The following is an 18,203-nucleotide window of genomic DNA, read 5'->3' as shown; positions in this document are numbered from 1 at the left end:
ATTACAAACAGCGACATCATGTCACTTAAGAATAAATAATGATGGCAATGATGTCCATTACTACATGGCTCCTCCTAAACTTCTGTCCATATTGACACATAAATATTGACCTGTAGATATTTGACTCCATGATTAAAACATCTCTCTCTCTCTCTCTCTCTCTCTCTCTCTCTCTCTCTCTCTCTCTCTCTCTCTCTCTGTCTCTTTGTCTCTCCATCTCTCTCTCTGTCTCTCTCTCTCTCGTTCTCTGCAGGGCTTCGCTCGTGCTGCATTTCCCAGAACTACCAGCGCGACCCCCATCATCATCATCATCACCACCATCATCATCATCATCATCATCATTACCACAGAGAAAAAAAAGTGTTCCACTGGCTCTCCATCGGGTCGCTCTAACAAAAAATAAATACAAATATATATATGTCACATCTATAACGCATAATAACCTGGTCATGGCTAATAGGCTACTTACAAACAGGCCTGCGCGCGCGGCACACGCTCCAATAAGCACATCCAGACCAATTCCCTCAATATGAGAGAGAAGAGAGAGAGGGAGGGGAGATGAGGGGGGTGAACCTTTGCCTTGATGTTGTAGCGGAACATACTGTAGTAGATTTCATCTCGTGTCGATTCTGACATTACCCGGCATCATTTCCATCATTGAGGAGTTTTGGAGGGATGCGACAAGTTGCTTGCGTCGCGCTCAGAGTGGGAGAAATACATTGAGGAGCAGACAGGCAGGAGCGAGCGTCCAACCGGAGGGGAGGGGGGAGACGCATTCTCCCCCAGTACACACAAGCAGCGGCCACATCCACTGTAGACAAATCCGTGTTCAGTGACGTGTTTTGTATTAGCCTTTTTTTAATGCATGTTCAACCCTTTTCCATCACCGGCTGATTTAAAGATTTAATCCGGAATTGAGAATCCAGTCCCTCGCGTGCTTCTTATATTCATCAACTCTAATCATCCCCCCTTTGCTATTTATTTATTTTTTTGCCTCGATATACCCGATATTCAGCCCATCCACCGTCCACCCCCTATCTTCTTGTTTCCCTCCATCTCGTTCTCTCTGGGAGTGCGACGCGCTGCGAATCTCTGAAATAAGAAGCCTGCAGGTAAGACCTCTCCAAGCTTCTTTTAATGATTATAATTACACTGTTTCACTGTTGTTTTTACTTTGCAGCTTAATGGATCACAGTTCATTCAGTGTAATTTACACTCCACATTGATTTGTTTCACGTTGCCTGCAACTTAGCCCACTACTGCCAGTGTAGACAAACGTATTCACAGGAAAAAAAATAATGATAATAATTCTCAGACTTCTGACACTTCACTGATTAAATGCTGAATGATAATTTTCCCACCTATTTCAGCGGGCCTATAATTAGCGACAGCAACGTCTATTATGCAAATGAAACCCTTATAATAGCTCGTTTGAAGCTTTCCCTGCATCCGCACCGCAGGTGTGAGGACTAAAATATCTGTTGTATGTGCTGAAATGGTCGAACAATGAGGAGTGATTTGTGTGGATGTGGATGAGTATCATAATGTGTGATTTGTGTCCCAGTCCACTGAGTTTTGTCTTTACCGGCCGCTTGATGCTAGGCGTCCATTTTCCACCGTGTAGCCTATGCAGGCAGGGTGATGTGTGTGTAGCCTCCTCTATTAATGAATGCACCGCAGTCCGCATCACTATACTTGAGCTTTGCACGCTCTGAGCTCCAAGCTTGTAATAGTCTAATCAAGGGTCTCAGCAGCTTCTGCTCCTGCTGCTGGACTCCTCCCGTGCAGGGCCAGCATCTTAGCTTCGTGTTGGACCTGGGCCACATCATGTTATCTGATGCGTTATGAGATCATGTTCCTTTCAGCCCACTGTCTCCTCTCACAGGCCAACCTGTGCTCGGTGTTCTGACAGATCCAGAGGTAAAGGGCACCAAACATCTGGCACCTTATCAATGATTCATTTTTTCATCAGAGCTCTGATCGCATCTGGGCTAATGTTGGAATGAAATGTGTTTGAGTTGGAGATGCTATAAGAGTGTGCACTGCAGCATTCAGGAGTCACGGTGGCGTGCACTGTCAAAAAACAAGGTAGTGAGTTATACCTGTATTTGCTGGGGCTGCAGCCCATAGTACAACTCTCAATATGTATCTTTATCTGATGTTAAACTAAAATGTGTTTACCTGCAGTTATAGCACAAGATTTCCCCCTGTGAGCTGAGCTTTTGATTTAGGCACTGCATCTCTTCAGAAAAGAGACTGGCCTTTCCCTTTTAGAGCAGCACAAGTGTCCATCAGCAGCACCTGCTCCTTTATGGTTGTAATGCCGGTCAAACTCTCTGTTGATGTGGGCCGTTTCACAGGGATAAAGGTGAACTCTTTGCCATTTGTATCAAAGATCTTACCCGTATAATGCTGGTGTCAATATATGGATTTCATTGATAGCTATTAGTAGTCTATTTTTGTTTATTTTGCTTTGTAAAATAGATAATTGGTGATGAAAAATCACTATTCTGTACAAGATCAGGGTAAAAGTTGTTTTAAATAATTTAAACTTCAGTTGCATGATCAATGCTGGATTCTGACTCTAATAGAAGTATAAGTTTAACCTTTAAGGTCATGTTCGACTATAGCTTTTGTACATACTATCAAATATGTTCCAATTGGGTGATCGGAAAGTGTATGTTTTTCTGCATTTCCATTGACTGTCCGCCTGTCCATCAGTGATCAGGACATTTCATTGAGGTATGGTTGGTCCCACCGTATGTTGTCACGCCCCCTCAGCGCCTCCACTTCCCACGTGGGAAACACTGTCTCTACTATGTGTGTTACGTGTTTGTAGCCTTGATGAATGTCTATGTGGATTTTGGATAACTTTCAAAAAACCCTTAGCCGCCTCTAAGATCTGCTGTTTACGCTGTAAGGTGACTCATTGCAGTCAATATCGGTGCCTAGCCCACACAGGCTCTAGTTGTTTTTTAGCGCCGGCCAAATCATAATCATCTAATACATGAGCGGTCCAGAAACATCTGAAAGAATGTCTGTAACTTCTGAATGTTTCCACTTGTTCTGCCTCCCTGTGTTTCTCTTCTTTCATAGCTGGTTGGCTGTTGCTCGTTCATCTCCTTCTTACTCTCTGTTGCTCTCTCTGAGGAGAAGCAATTCTGCAATGATCATCACATCTGTCATGTTGCTATATTGTTCAGAGGATCAATGCCTTTGCAGGAATATTCTTGATGGTGTACAGCAAGGATTCACAATGTTCATCCCTCTCTTCAGGGAGCACAGAAGGAAAACCTGCATTGTATAGAAGACCAGACTCAGATACCTCAATGTAAACATTATGTCAGGGTCCAATAATAGGCCAAATTATCAAAACTAAAAAATGACATATTGACTAAGTTCATTTTAACCTATGATTATAATCATGCAAATTACACACAGGCTTACAGTATTTGCCTCATCAGTATAACAATGGCTTATTATTCTAGTGAGCAGAGGCTTTTATCTTGACTCCTGTCTGAATGCCTGTGACCCATGCATCAATTAACCTCCAGCTTTGGTGTTTTTAAGTGCTTTGCTCAAGTAAGCACAGCCTCTGAGAGCAGGGTTTGTAAGAGCCTGTGATTGAACTGTATAGTGTCAGTGATATATTGTAGGCAACCTGTCTGTGCAGAGGCATGCAGTGCAAACATACAGACACAGTGTTCACACGTCTGACAAGCAAGCATGCTCAGTGGACTGGAGATACACAACATGTGAACTGTGACCAATGCCTTTTCAATCATTACAACACTGTGTACTATACAGTATTAAAAAGAGAAGTAAATCAGACAGCTGCATCAGTTATATTTAGCTAACACAAAATAATGATATACAAGTAAATACATGAAACTATTGGTCCACATACTAGCTATGTCTGAAGCTATCAACACATTTTCCTGAGCAGAAGGGCTTTGCTTGGTTCTCTTTAACTCTATTCACTAATAAAGACCATGAAATATGGTTGAAAGCCATTAAAGAAGCTCGTGAGTGGATTTTGAGTTGAACTGAAAGTTTTGTTTTGTGAAACTGGCTATAGTTACCTAGCTTTCTTGCTGAGAGATGGATGAAAATATCAATACCACTCTCATAGAGGAGAGCGTTATTGATCTTGTCATCATTTCTCAGCAAAAAAAGCGAGGCTGCGTATATCCTTAAAAATGTCAACAATATTATCTGGTTTTTGTTTCACAGCAGCATTCATTTACTCACATTATTAAATGTGTTAAGCAAAAGGACTTAAAGGTCTCCTATTATTTTCTGCAAATATATAGTAAAACACATGTCTCTGATGTGTTTTGCTCATAATACCAAACAGATCATTGATTTTAGCATGTCCGCTATTCCTCTGTTTCAGCCCCGTGCTCAAAAGTGCTGATTCTGTGACTGTCGCTTTAAATTTCAAATGTAAAGCCAGCCTGTATTTCCGATATGACGTCATATCGGCAGCAAATCTGGAACAGCTCGTTTGTACCCCCGTTTTTAGGGATGTGGGTATGAGGAAAAGAGAGAGGGTTGTATTTGCTGACACTTTGTGAGTCTCCTTAAACACCGGGGACACATATGTGTAAAAGACAGCAAAAAGTGCATTTTACATAATAGGGGACCTTTGACGTCTCAATTATGATAATTTGCTGTTTTTATCATTGTGAATAGACTATGTCATACAAAACAAGCCATTTGAGGACATCACATTGGACTTGGTGAAACTGTGATTGGTATTATTCAGAATTTTGGAAAATATTTCAGATCTTTAATGTAATAATCAAAATAAAGGGGTACTGTCATTTTCGGAGTGGCTTTGGTATCTGCGGTTATTCATCCTTTTTTTCCTACCTTCGTTTCTGATGCACTTGTCTGACTTGATAATAAATTAATAGTACATTTCCTTTAAAACAATAAAAGGAATTTCAAGGGCCATCTTAAGATCTGCTGTCCCTTCACTCAGTGAATAGTTTCATCTTTATCCATGCGCATGGTTGGTTAACGTGCACATGTTTTTAAGCATATGTTCATGGGTTCATGAGCGTCAGGTCATCCAGAGACACTTTATTTTGGGAGCCTCTTAGACCAAGGTGTTACTGTCACTGTCTCCTCAGGCTGTTCTGCTCAGACAGGCAGAGTCTTGGTCACATGCAGTCAGAGGATGTTGGTGGACTCTTCACATGGGCTTAATGGCAATGCTGCTACGCTTTGAAGTGCCTTTTAAAGATGACCTATTTTATGATTTTATTGTCATCACTTTGACAGTTGTGGGGGTTTGAAGCTGCATATGTGCTTGCATGCTTAGTGTTTTTGTTTGCGTGTTGATTTTTTTCTGTGCACCTGCGTGTGTGTCTGTCATGCATGTGAGTGTGTGAAAATGTAAATGTGTGTGTGTGTGTGTGTGTGTGTGTGTGTGTGTGTGTGTGTGTGTGTGTGTGTGTGTGTGTGTGTGTGTGTGTGTGTGTGTGTGTGTGTTAGCCAGCTGTGGAATCTCAGAAATTAGCTCAGGTGTGTAACTTTTTCATGATTAAGGAGAGAGATCATCTCAGCAACCAAGAACCACTGCTCTGAGTATGTAGACATGTTTGCATCAAGCACAAGGAATAGAATATGCTGCTTGTATTTTTAGAGCTGTCATCATAAGTAGGCCAAGTACATTTAGTTTATTTTTCTCTTGGTCAAGCAATCAGTAAGAGATTATGTCATTTTTACTCACTACATGCCCGATATGAGTTATAATTCCTCTCCAGGACATGCAACAGTCAATGTAGTGTAACTGTGCTGTTGAGCCGGTGTTGTGTTTCTTCTCTGAAAACACTCTCACATTCGCACATAGAACCGTTTTCTTTCACATGTGTGGAAAAAACTTATTACAGATGTCATCATTTATTCAACAAGCAGTTTGGTAGTTGATTTATGCAATGAATAGCTAATGGAGCAGCTGCTACAATATTCAAATCTCCTGTGTGATTTATGGCTGCATTATTGGAGCCACAACTCATAGGGGTATGCTTATATTTTATACAAGGTATTATATGATGCTGGGAATCACACAGGTAGATATGATGAGTAGATGTGAAGTTTTCTGACAAGTGAGGGGCTGGTCCCATAAATTACCCTGTAGCAGCTAGCTCCCAGAGTTAAGCCCTTGGCCTTTGTTGCTGCAGTACATCTCACTGCAGCTCATTGGCCTCTGGCCGGCCCTAAGTATGGGTGTTGCAAACATACTATAAAAGCATCACAAGAGAAAACTAGCACTGGAAATCTCAGAATTATGGAAAAGGAATATTATGTCTTTATAGTTTTTTAGGTATTGTTCAAAAGTTATTAAGTTGGTAAGGTGGCTTAACCTTAGGTTTTTTTCCTAAGACTCGTGCTGGAGTTGCACCTCCAGCCGCTAACCCCAAGAAAAGATTGGACATCAATTTAAACATAAATATATATTTAAGCACCTTTTATTGTTGTTCACATTATTATAAACCTGAAACCGTTATCCTCTATACATGGTCCATAAGGTTTCTATGATGTTATCATATTGAATATATTGTAAAGTAAGGCTGAAATAAAGTATGGACATGAAAAAGACCCTCCCTTCGCCACAGTACCCTGCCTACATACTCCCCATCCTTTTCCCCAACCCAAATCATTTTTGTACGCTCTCACCCTTTTAGTTAAACTATTTCTTTATTCTTGCCCTCTTGTTCTTTCACGCTCGCTTGCTCTTATTCCCCTCGTTCCCCTCTTTCTTAATTATTGGTGAAAAATAGAAATTACAGATAATTAAATGACAATTATGATCTCCTACACAGGGGAGTATTCGCTATGGGGAATAACTTAGTAGGTTATTGTTGAGGTCATTCATTAAATACTGGAGTCAAAGACCACACACACACATACACACACCAAACTAGATACTGCAATTTTAGGCCTGAAGATAGTGTAATCCCTTCTGGTCATGTATTTTCCTCAGGGAGAGGAAGTATGCTGATAGGGTTGGAAGGTCATACAACACGTGGACACACACAAACGCTCACGCAAGCATGCATGCACACACATACAAACGGACACACTAATACCCTCATGCACAATCACATTCACTTGTTTGCCTGCACATATGAACCCACAATGTATAAATAAGGCACACTGTGGTGGTGTCATTTGCAATTTTACATAATAAGGAGCCTGAACGCAGAGATACGAGGCTAACTGTCTAACTGAGGGGGGCTGAGGGGAACATTACTAGGCTTCAATAAGATTGGACTCGACCATCCTCTGTTGCGCTGGAGAGGAAATGTGCACACTCAACACACCGTCTCTCCCTCCATCCCTCCTTCTGTCTCTGAGGCAGCTCTGTTTGGGTCTCACAATGCAAACAGGATGTAACCTATTTTGATCACGGTGCCATATTGCATCATCAAATATTAACAGACTTGACTGCACTGCATTATGTCTGCTAAATAATGTTTGTTGAATAATCCATGCTGCTTTATCATATCCCTATATTTCTTCCATATTGCATCCATAAAAGACGCAGACGGAGCGGTTACTCCTCATCCTCACGATGGCGTGTTGTATTTATTCATGTGTGTTTGTGAGTACACGTGCTTTTGTGTGTGTGTTTGGGAGCATCTGTGTCACCGTAGTCACACACATATCTATTGATAGAGCATTAGCACACTGGTCTGTCTGGGTTTCACAGTCAACACTCATGCAACTGATTTGAAATATTCCCTTCTCATTTCTGCCTCTTTATTTCCCCTCTGTTCTCTGCCCTCTCTCTGCTTTTGCTCTCTCTGCCTCTTTCTCCCTCTATCTCTCGCCTGCCCCTCTCCCTTTCCCCCCTTCGCTCTATGCTGATCCAGACTTTGGAATTCAATGTTGCTATGGTAACAATGTCGGGTTGGTCCTCTCTGCCTCCCCCTCTTGCTCCTCTTATTCAGGCTAGATGCAGTGCAACTCGCTCTAGAGTCATTCAGTCTTTAGCCTGTAATACTGTCACCTATAATTACTCTAATCTGTACGAGCGTCATCCCAATATGGTTCTATAACGTTTAAATAAAGCATCTGTCGTGTAAAACGTGGAGCTGATTGGCTGATTTGACAGCAAAAATGAATCTGCAGCATGAATCTTCAGCCCTGCTAGCTGTTGTTAGGTACAGTGGTGATTTGAAGTAAATGCTAAAATGTGTTTGCCAACACGCTCACAATCATAATGCCAATAGTCTGATTAAGGATTCAAAGAATAAAATAAAAGATATTACATTTTGAGGAGGTATGATGTTCAGCATTTTAGTTTAGTGTGATCGCATGCTAACGTTTTGCAGATGGGAATGTCATGAGTATTGCAGATATTTTTTGACCATCAAATTATGTTTGATTATTTTCTTGATTTATCGGACCATCATTTGGTTTTAAATGTCAGAAAATGGTGGGGGACAATTTTTTTTCCAAAAGAATGTCTTGAGGTCTTGAAATGGCTGGATTTTTTAAGTTAAAACTCAAAAATGTCTTATTTGCTATCACACTCATGAGTTTGTTCTTTGCTCTAAATGAGCGAATGAAATGTTAAATCCACCTGTGTTGCTTTATTTTAGGTGCAGCAGCAGAAAAGTGACCATGATGCAAGTTTTTTGCTAACGGACGGAGAACGGGACAACCGTCCAAGCCACAACCTCCACCAGCAACAGCTTCCCAGTGAGAAAGAAAGAAAGAGAGAGAGAGAGCAAGAGTAAGAGGCAAAAGAGAGAGAACGAGTGCAAGAAGGAGAGAGGGGAGCGGGTGAAAACAGTAGATGGATGCTGTCCGGATTGAGGGGACAGCACGTTCTTCACTGACGAGGAAAAGAAAGATTTCAAGATGGAGTCGAAGGATAGAAACTCGGCGTCAGGTAAGTTCTGACCGGTTGAAAGTTGGCTTTAGTCTTTTGTAATGACAGAATCAGTATTACCTTTTGAAAGGGAAACTTTTGATGCTTAACATACAAGAGAGTACCTCAGCAGCGATAAAAGGCCACTGAGGCAACTTTATTCCATCTAAGACACGCATGGGTCAATGATACGAGCTGCATGATTCAATTTGTGTGAGAGCATGTATGTAAAAGGGGCACCCACATTTCCTTCTTAATAATCAGATCCAAGGTGATACCATGTTAGTGTGTGTGTGTGTGTGTGTGTGTGTGTGTGTGTGTGTGTGTGTGTGTGTGTGTGTGTGTGTGTGTGTGTGTGTGTGTGTGTGTGTGTGTGTGTGTGTGTGTGTGTGTGTGTGTGTGTGTGTGTGCTTGTACTTGTGCTTGTGCTTGTGTTTGTGTATTCATCTCCAGCCCTGCTGATTCTGATGGGGGAAATGGTGTCAGGGTCATGAATATGGAGTACTCTGAGATTGGGAGGGTGTGATCTGTTGTGTTTCACATCAATTTCTGTCTTGTTAAGCGGAGTCAGCAGAGTCAACCAAGTCTCCTCCAAGGACACATCATAAAGCCACTTATGCACCTCCCACATCCGCCCCCCCCCCCTCGCTCTGGCCCTTTCTCATCGCTTCCCTCTTTGCTTCCCACCTTCACCTTCTCTTGCCCTTCGTCATCTCACCTGAACATTTGCTGTCTTTTTAATAAACTTCACTTTGTGTAAGGTTGTAAACTCACCCCTGCTTTCTAACTCCATTATTTCTTGTTCTCTAACTTTTCAATTATTTCCCTTTCCTCCACTACTCCTCCTTTGTTTTCTCTTTGAAGGCATGGTGTGTGAGAAGGGGATCCAGATCCTCCTCACCACCGTGGGGGCATTTGCTGCCTTTGGCCTGATGACGGTGGCAATAGGGACGGACTACTGGCTGTACTCCCGTGCCCTCATCTGCAACAGCACAGCCAATGTTACCCAGGATGATCCCCATAACAAGGACAAGAAGGATCCCGGGGCGCTCACCCACTCTGGACTGTGGAGGATATGCTGCCTGGAAGGTAAAGAAGAAGTTGTTGGAGACATTTTAGGTCTATGGGTGTGAGTTGGGCTGAAGGGGATGCATGCTGGAATAAGTTTGCTTTGTTTGAGGCTGATGAGTTCAGTGAGGAGGCTGCAGAGAGAGCTGATACAGGATATGGCTGCACAGCTCTGGTTACTTTGTACTATATAAGGTAAGTGTATTTGGACTACACAGTAGGGACACACAGGTGATCAAGGAAAATAAAACAGAGTCCTTTGAAGATAAAATAACTACAAACACAAGTTTTGCTTTTGTTGCCGAGTAAGTTATAAGATTGGTGACATAAATATGAGTGAAGCCATCAGCCCTTTAGCTGACCATAGCAGTGTGGATTTAAAACAGGAGGAAACCACCTTCCTGTTCCACAGTAAAACTAAATCCATCCAGCAGCACCTGTAAAGCTCTATATGTTATATCTTATTTGTTGTTTGTTAGATGCATAAAAAGATTGAATTGTAAAATAGACAATTCGCAAAAAGTCTACTTTAGCATCACCCTGTTTGCAGGTGGTAAGCTAAGCTAACCAGCTGCTAAATGAAGCTTAACCTTTACTCTAGGCCTATAGAGAGTGGTATCAATGTTCTCTTCTAACTCTGGACATTGAAGTGAATTAGCATATTTCTCAAATGCTCATTTTACTTGCAGAATAAATGATTGTCACACAACAAAGTAGAGATTCCTGTATTCCGACTTGGATATATTCACAAGCTCTTGTCTTTCTCTCTCGTCAAAATTGAGTGGGAGGCAATGGACACTGTGGAGTGAAAATATCTTGGCGGTGTCAAAGCTTTTAATTGTTAACATATTTTCCATCAGTCACCATGTGTTGTCATTTTTTTCTCTCTCTCTTTTCATGTGTTGCAAAGCCGGATCAGTGAAGTGTGTTTAGCAGTGTTCGTCTTTAACTTGACCTTCGGACAATTTATTTTGAAAGCTGCTGCATTGCTGTGGTATCAGTAATCATTATAAGCAGCAACATATTCACAATCTATTTGTATTTGTTAGACCATACCATAATGACAAGAAAACAATTTAGCCTAATTGCAGTATAATTACATGATACTGAAGCGTAACCCTCACTCAAAATAATCCATTAATCATTGTGTTTGATTCAGGCGGCAGTACAGTAATTTAATGTAAGTGCTGAAACAAAAGGACCGCGTTCACCCCGACACCCGTCAACTTCTCACTCCGTGGCGGAAGCTACAGGAACTGGCCTTGGCCATCTCTCAATCCTCAGCTTGTCACTGCAAAACAAGCTACTAATTTATTATACATTACACTGCCTGGCTGACACTCAACAGTAAAGGCTGTGATGGAGCTAACAGTGAAGCAGCTACAGCCAAAGGGGTGTTGTGATTTAGTGATCTGTGTCTTTGCTAACATACAGACTTCTGTCTCCAGGAAAACCTCTTGGCTCTCCTTATAAAGCATCCGCTGCCCATCCTGGGCTTGGTCATTGTACAAAGCTAATTTGTCTTCATCTCTAAGCTTCCTGATAGCAAAGCAGCCAATTAGAGATAAGCTCGAGCCCTTGCAGCACTGCTGCAGTGCACCCCCACCCACTCCCTCCGTCGCCTTACTCTTTCAGTTTCTCCGCCTGTTATCCCTCTGTCTCACTCTCCCAAACATTATATTTAGTCTTACACTGGTTTCTCCTCCTTTTTTCCCTCCTTGTAGTTTCCTCTCTTGCAGTCTTTTCTGCCCCATCGCGGTGCAGTAGAGCTGACAGTGCCTTGGCATGGCTTAGAGGTCAAGTATCCTTGATGTCTGTGGAGTATTCAGCCAAAGGAGATGCTCAGTAGTCGTGCAGTGATGCAGCGAGGTGTAGCTGGAGTAGAAATGCAGGACATGCTAGCTCTAAAAGATTTATGCCCGTGGGTGGGTGGCACATTATGCTGTGGATAGAGATGTGTCCTGTCCTCCTCTCTAGCCCTTCTGCAGGTTTACTGAAGGTGGGGCTGCTCTGAATAACCTGTCGACCATTTCTCATCTCAATAGAAGATTTCTTTATTCATTTATAACCAACCCCCACAACTCTGTCAGCTGAGATCTGGCACCCCTTCACTGACATCATGTATTACTAACAGGACGCTAAATACTATTTAAATACTAAAACAAATACCAGTAAATAATACTAATACTAACACAATATAAATAAACCAAATATCAAAGAAGTGCAGAACCTAAATGTAGTTGAATATAGCTATGTATATACAGTACACAATTTGAGGTACAGGTAAGTGAGCTTGCACATTATGTCAGAGGAGAGAACAAAAGGTTTTGTTTTAGTCAGAAATGGGACTCAAACCCCATGCTTTCAGGGAAGAGTGTAACCTGAACACACTTAAATAGCTTATTAAATCCCGATTTATAAAGTTGTGAGGATAACACAGAACAACCAAGTAATAGGGCCACATTAAATGCATGTGCGATAATGAGAAGCTGTTAGATATGCACGTTCGAGGAGCAGTAAGTCATTCAGGGATTCAGTGATCATTCCTTGTGTTTAGGAACTGAAGGAAATCGGCCAAACTTACACTAATGTCTAAAAGATAAATGCAAGAAGGGCACTTAAAGCACCTGTCTGAGGATGATAACACTGATCCATGTGCCTCAACTGATGTACCTCCGTTTTTTTACAGACCAACCTGTGGAAATGTAAGAGCTTTGAGAAAGAGACCAGCTCACCCCACATCTGTCCGTCTCTCCCTCCGTCTGTGTCTCTTCATTCCATCACCTCCATTCATCTTCCTCACAATCCATCCATCAGCAACAGTGGTGTGCTGACATCATCGTGCGTGCACCCCTCCGTTCGTCTGTCTGTCTTCATACCAAGACCCCGACGGGTACTTATTTGTCTGCCTGTGTCTGCATTTATTTATGTGTGTATGTGTGTGTGTGTGTGTGTGTGTGTGTGTGTGTTTGTGTGTGTGTGTGTGTGTGTGTGTGTGTGTGTGTGTGCGTGCGTGCGTGCATGCATGTGTGTGTGTGTGTATGTGTGTGTTTTTTCTATATATGTGTGGGATGTTACGCACTTGCATTCAGAAGAGCCTTTGTGATGTTCTTATCAGTAAGTGGAAGTTTAACATGCTTGGACTCAAAAGAGAGATTCTTCTCACAAAGATCTGACTGTGTTTAGGTCTCAATAAGTGTGTCCCTCAGGAGGATATTTGTGTCTTTTCCTAAGGTTACACAGCTATGATTTATGTTTTATTGTGTCTGGTCACCTCTGTTTTTCCTCTTAAATCTCAGGAGTAAAGAGAGGAGTGTGTTCTCAAATCAACCACTTCCCAGAAGATGCAGACTTTGACCATGACGGGGCAGAGTACGTCCTACGTAAGTCAATATCAACATTACATGGCATGGATGATGAATGAACGAGAGAAGCCTGCTTATAAATAAGAGGCAGAAGATTATCTCTGCAAGAAATAAACATGCAACATTGTGCACAGGAAGTCAGGGGAGATGGGGTGCCCTACTTCGTTCTCAATGCCCTGCAGTGATATTATCTTTTCCATGATATGCTACATGTGTGCCTGTGCATACATAAAGAAAGGCTTGTGTTCTGTTTATCATGTTGCAGAGGCATTTTGCTGGCATTTAGGTGGCATTTCTCTCCCATGGCCTAGTTGTTCTAAATGAGAGATGAGAGATGAGTGCTAGTGTGTGTGTGTGTGTGTGTGTCTGCATTTATGTGTGTGTGTGTGTGTGTGTGTGTGTGTGTGTGTGTGTGTGTGTGTGTGTGTGTGTGTGTGTGTGTGTGTGTGCTTGTGCATGTTGGCAGACCTGCTGAAAGCACTGAAGGCCACATGGGAAGAGGTTTGATTCAATTGTATGTCTCAAACTGAGTAATTAATTTCCTCACAAAGTATTATGTGTATTGTTTAATGAAACCGCTTTCACCATTGTTACTTTTTGTGTCATTATTATGCTGCATCTCTTTGTGTTGATCAGATTTATGGGGTATTATTTAACACTTTTTTTTCGATTTGGTGACAAAGATGGTCACTGATAAAGCTCTGTTACTGTACTGTATATACTTTAATGATAATGCTCTATAACAAAATCTAATGACACATTGCTAGCTGCACCAATGGTTTGGAACATTGTTTACCCTTCCTGTCCTGGCTTTTAGTCATATATTACACAACTAAGCATATTGAGCTTAAGAGATAGGTTGTTTGATAGCGTGTTAAGATTTCGAGTTCAGCAAACCTTAAACTCTCGGTGTGGCCTGGTCTTACAAGATAGTGTTGCTGAGACACACTCAAGCTTAAACAAGTCTAAGTTTCTCCTAATATATCAGTTTGAAAAGTGTATTAGTGTATGAACGGGCTTTGTGTTGGAGGCAATCTAAGAAAACAAATTTCCACTGATTTCTGTTTGTATCAACTTATTGTGTCTACTGATAAAGCCTCACCTTTATGTTATGTAACTGCATGAGGCCCAATGTGAAAAATATGTGACTGCTTTGAAAAATGGGTTACTATATTTACTTTGGTAACTATGGGGCGAAATAATAGGTCAAAGTGTGTTCTCAAATGTACTGTAAGTGAGCACTGCATGCATTAAGGAATTATATTAAATAAGAAAATTGTAAGAAAATCCAGATTTTAGTCCCATGTCATTTCAAGAATATTTGCACTACTTCTCATTTCTACTTTTTGCTATTTACCCTTATCCTCTCCTCTGTTCAGGGGTAGTCAGGGCTTCCAACATATTCCCGATCCTCAGTGCCATCCTGCTGCTGATGGGAGGGGTTTGCATCGCTGCTAGTCGTTTCTATAAGAGCAAGAGGAACATCATTCTGGGGGCGGGAATTCTCTTTGTGGCTGCAGGTAACTCAAAAATACAGTGTGTAGAGACATGGGCTTATATGTGTGTGGCTGTGCGTGTAAGCGGTGGTCTGGAGAATATAACTTGCCCTAACAGTCTTTATTCTTTGTTTAGGAATGTGGCTGTGTTTAGACTATTCTGTCAGTTTAATGGAGATTTTAACATTCAACATTCATCTAGCCAGTTGTCTTTTATTGGGAATGTCACAAATCATCACGTCAGACAAATGTGTTTATTAGTACTGTAAGTTGGTCTGTCTGAGTTTATTTAGCTCTTTCATAAATACCGTATTTCTGTGCTCCCTCAGGGCTGAGTAACATAATTGGTGTGATAGTGTACATCTCAGCTGCACTCGGGGACATCTCTCCTAAGAAGGACGAGGATAAGAAGTGGCAGTACTCCTACGGTTGGTCCTTCTACTTTGGAGGCCTGTCTTTCATCATGGCCGAGATGGTGGGGGTGCTGGCTGTCAACATCTACATCGAGAAGAACAAGGAGCTGCGATGCCGCTCACGCACCGACATTTTCAAAAGTACCACGCACGCCATGCTCCGCCTACCCAGCTACCGCTTCCGCCGCCGCTCCCGCTCTTCCTCCCGCTCCACTGACCCCTCCCGCTCTCGAGACCCCTCACCTGTAGGGGGAGGCGGGGGCAAAAACTTCGGCCTTCCTCCCTCTGCGCTGCTTTCCCAGGGCCCCATCTCAGTATCCACTTTACCAAACCCCCACTCTCGCTCTCACACGGCCCTGGCTGGAGGTGACATCTCTCTCTACACGTTGTCCCGCGACCCCAAAATGGGGGGTCTGCCGCCAATGTATGGAACGGTGGACAGGGCCACGCTCTACCAGCTCCACAACTGCTTCCCAAAGGATGGAGGGGGAGGGGGGGTGATGATGAGTGGTACACTTCCTTCTCTTAAGTCCCACAACCCTTCCAATTCTTCCAACTCCAACGCGGCAATGCCCAACTCGGTGGGCTCCGGCCCTCCTCCATTCAGCTCGTCCACAGGCGACAGGGAGCGAGGCATGGGGACACTGGACAGGCTGAAGGGAGACAGGGAGAGCAACTCTAACACCCTCAATAGGAAGACAACGCCTGTGTAGAGCAAGGGTTTAAGAGGGGGAGGCGAGGAGGAAGGGAGAGAAGGAGAATGGGTAGTAATGAAAGAGGCTAGGTAGAGAGGAGCAGTGTTTGCGTGGCTCAACAGGAAATATATAGACAGACAGATAGTGAAATCTCTCCCTCCGTGTTCACTGTTACTTAGTCTGCTCAACTTCACTGAGAACAAAAACAAGATGAGTAATAACAGAGTGATAATAACAACAACAATGAACTTTCACAATAAAACTATTTTGATATTTTAACATGCTAGAAATGATTTATTTTGTTAATGATCAAACGCAATTAACCTTGGGCTATAATGAAAATGTTTCACATACTTTTTGTGCAATATTACTGCTAATTAACCAGATCATCATTAATGTAAAATTGTTGTTGTGATTATTCTTAGCGTTATTACAGGCTAGCCGTATTTGCAAACACTATAGTTTGGAATGAAAATTTGAATTTTCATGTTACTTTCACTCTGATTTCGATCTGACGACTTTTACTGTGAATTTCTTCCATGCAGAGCCGCTGGGACTGCCAGTGAGCTGTGTGTAACTGTGTCAAAGTGTCAAGCATGAGTGTGCACAATATGTGGGAGAATGAGGGCCTGTAATTTTTTTACCCCATATTATATAATTTTCATTTATAACATGAATTCAGATTTGAATACTGTAAATTGTCTTCCAATATTGATACTGAAAGAAATGCAACAATAATGTGAGTGACTGAGAAAACTGACCAACGTCATTGTTATTATAAGTCTGAGTTTTCTATGGGCCTCTGTTAGTCTTATTTCCATTCTAATCAGTGTTAACAGTAGTACTTGTAGCTATAGTCGTGTTGAAGATGTTTGTTCTTGGGCATTAACAGAAACCTCTGACTGGAGGAAGCAGAAAAAAGAGATATAGAATAATACATTTGTACAGTTTCAGGTAAAAGTTCCTGCCTGAGCAGAAAAACAAAAAACCTAATCATTTTTTTCTATGAAGAGTCCCAAAGTGAGACATGCAACTCATCATTTTCAGTGGCAAAAAAAGACAATATGTATATGTGGGTTGAGAGGGTTTAAAAAAACACTAGAGAAAAACTTTTGAAAAGATACATGTACATTGTAATTTACGCATACATATATTTGTAAAGTCTATAGATACGTTTTTTCGGGACCACTGTTCAAACTGGGTATGCATTTTGGGCTGTTTTGTTCCCGGTGCCCCCCCTGGACTCTTGTTGGACGGTTTCATCCTCTAACCCTGCGCAGCCATACTTGCTCCCCAACCCCCCCGCCAATATTTGGCCACATGATCAGCGTTCCTCAACTCTATCACATGACCAAGAACAGATTCACCAGATGACCCCCCACACTTCCCCAAAGATTCTTTTCACTGTGCTTCCCCTGTGACCCCCGGCTCTTAAGTCTGAACTCTGACATGATCTGTTTATTTTGAGGAGAATGTAAACACTTTACCCACCCCCCTTTTACCCCCCATCCCCCCCACACTCTCTCTCTGAACGTCCCGAGTGACTGCAGATCCGGGTTGAAACCATGGACACGCCGCTACATGATATAATGAAGAAGCAAAACAAAACAACGAGACGCTTCCAGATTCTATTGGTTTTCATTTCTTTGATTTCATTTGAAAAAAAGAATAATGTGATTAAAAACTGCACACAGATAGCATTTATGTGGGCAATATGAATAGTATGTAGTTGAGAATAGATATATCTAGACAAATGATTATGGTTTATCTAAATGTGTGATAAACTTAAACACTGTATTGCACGAAGTTTATAAAAAAACGATAACAGATATACACAGACTGCTGTCTTTTGTTTCTGGTTGCTGAGAAAGAAGAATGGGTGCTCTTGTGATGATCAGTGAGCTTATACCTGTGTGTTGAGTTTCCTCAAGAGAATCTGTCAACATTCAATAAGTATTCAGACTACTTGAAGTGGCTGTAATCAAAATGTTTATGTCAACAATGTATTTAGAGTTAAAGTCTGCAGCTCCCCTCGGATTTAGAAAGCTTTAGAGCGAGTTTGCCCGCCAACAACTGAACTGTTTTGGTTCTCTCAAATCCACAGGGTTTTCGGTTCCAACTAGCAACTGTTTTCAGCATAAAAGCTTCAAAAACTCCACACTTACTGCACCAAATAGCACACAGACACAGTTGGCGATGTGCTAGTGGACATAGTGGAGCATTTAGCAGCTAAATACACAGATATTCACCTCAAAATAAGAGCTAAAATCAAGTGA

The 18,203-nt window shown here is 41.9% G+C and overlaps 1 protein-coding gene across 1 annotated transcript; it reads left to right on the top strand.

Annotated features, from left to right (window-relative positions):
- Positions 1 to 807: 807 nt before the first annotated feature.
- cacng8b (calcium channel, voltage-dependent, gamma subunit 8b) lies at positions 808 to 17,719 on the top strand. Its single transcript, XM_063879236.1, has 6 exons — positions 808 to 1,112; positions 8,619 to 8,911; positions 9,755 to 9,979; positions 13,258 to 13,341; positions 14,703 to 14,843; positions 15,149 to 17,719. Exons 2-6 carry the CDS (start codon positions 8,881 to 8,883, stop codon positions 15,943 to 15,945), a joined length of 1,278 nt encoding a protein of 425 aa, XP_063735306.1. The 5' UTR covers positions 808 to 1,112; positions 8,619 to 8,880; the 3' UTR covers positions 15,946 to 17,719.
- The last annotated feature ends 484 nt before the right edge of the window (positions 17,720 to 18,203 follow it).

This window comes from Eleginops maclovinus, chromosome 3 (assembly GCF_036324505.1).
Source record: "Eleginops maclovinus isolate JMC-PN-2008 ecotype Puerto Natales chromosome 3, JC_Emac_rtc_rv5, whole genome shotgun sequence".
In the NCBI taxonomy this organism is placed as follows: domain Eukaryota; kingdom Metazoa; phylum Chordata; class Actinopteri; order Perciformes; family Eleginopidae; genus Eleginops; species Eleginops maclovinus.
Note: the sequence above shows the minus strand (reverse complement) of the source record. Positions and strands in the feature narration are given on the sequence as shown.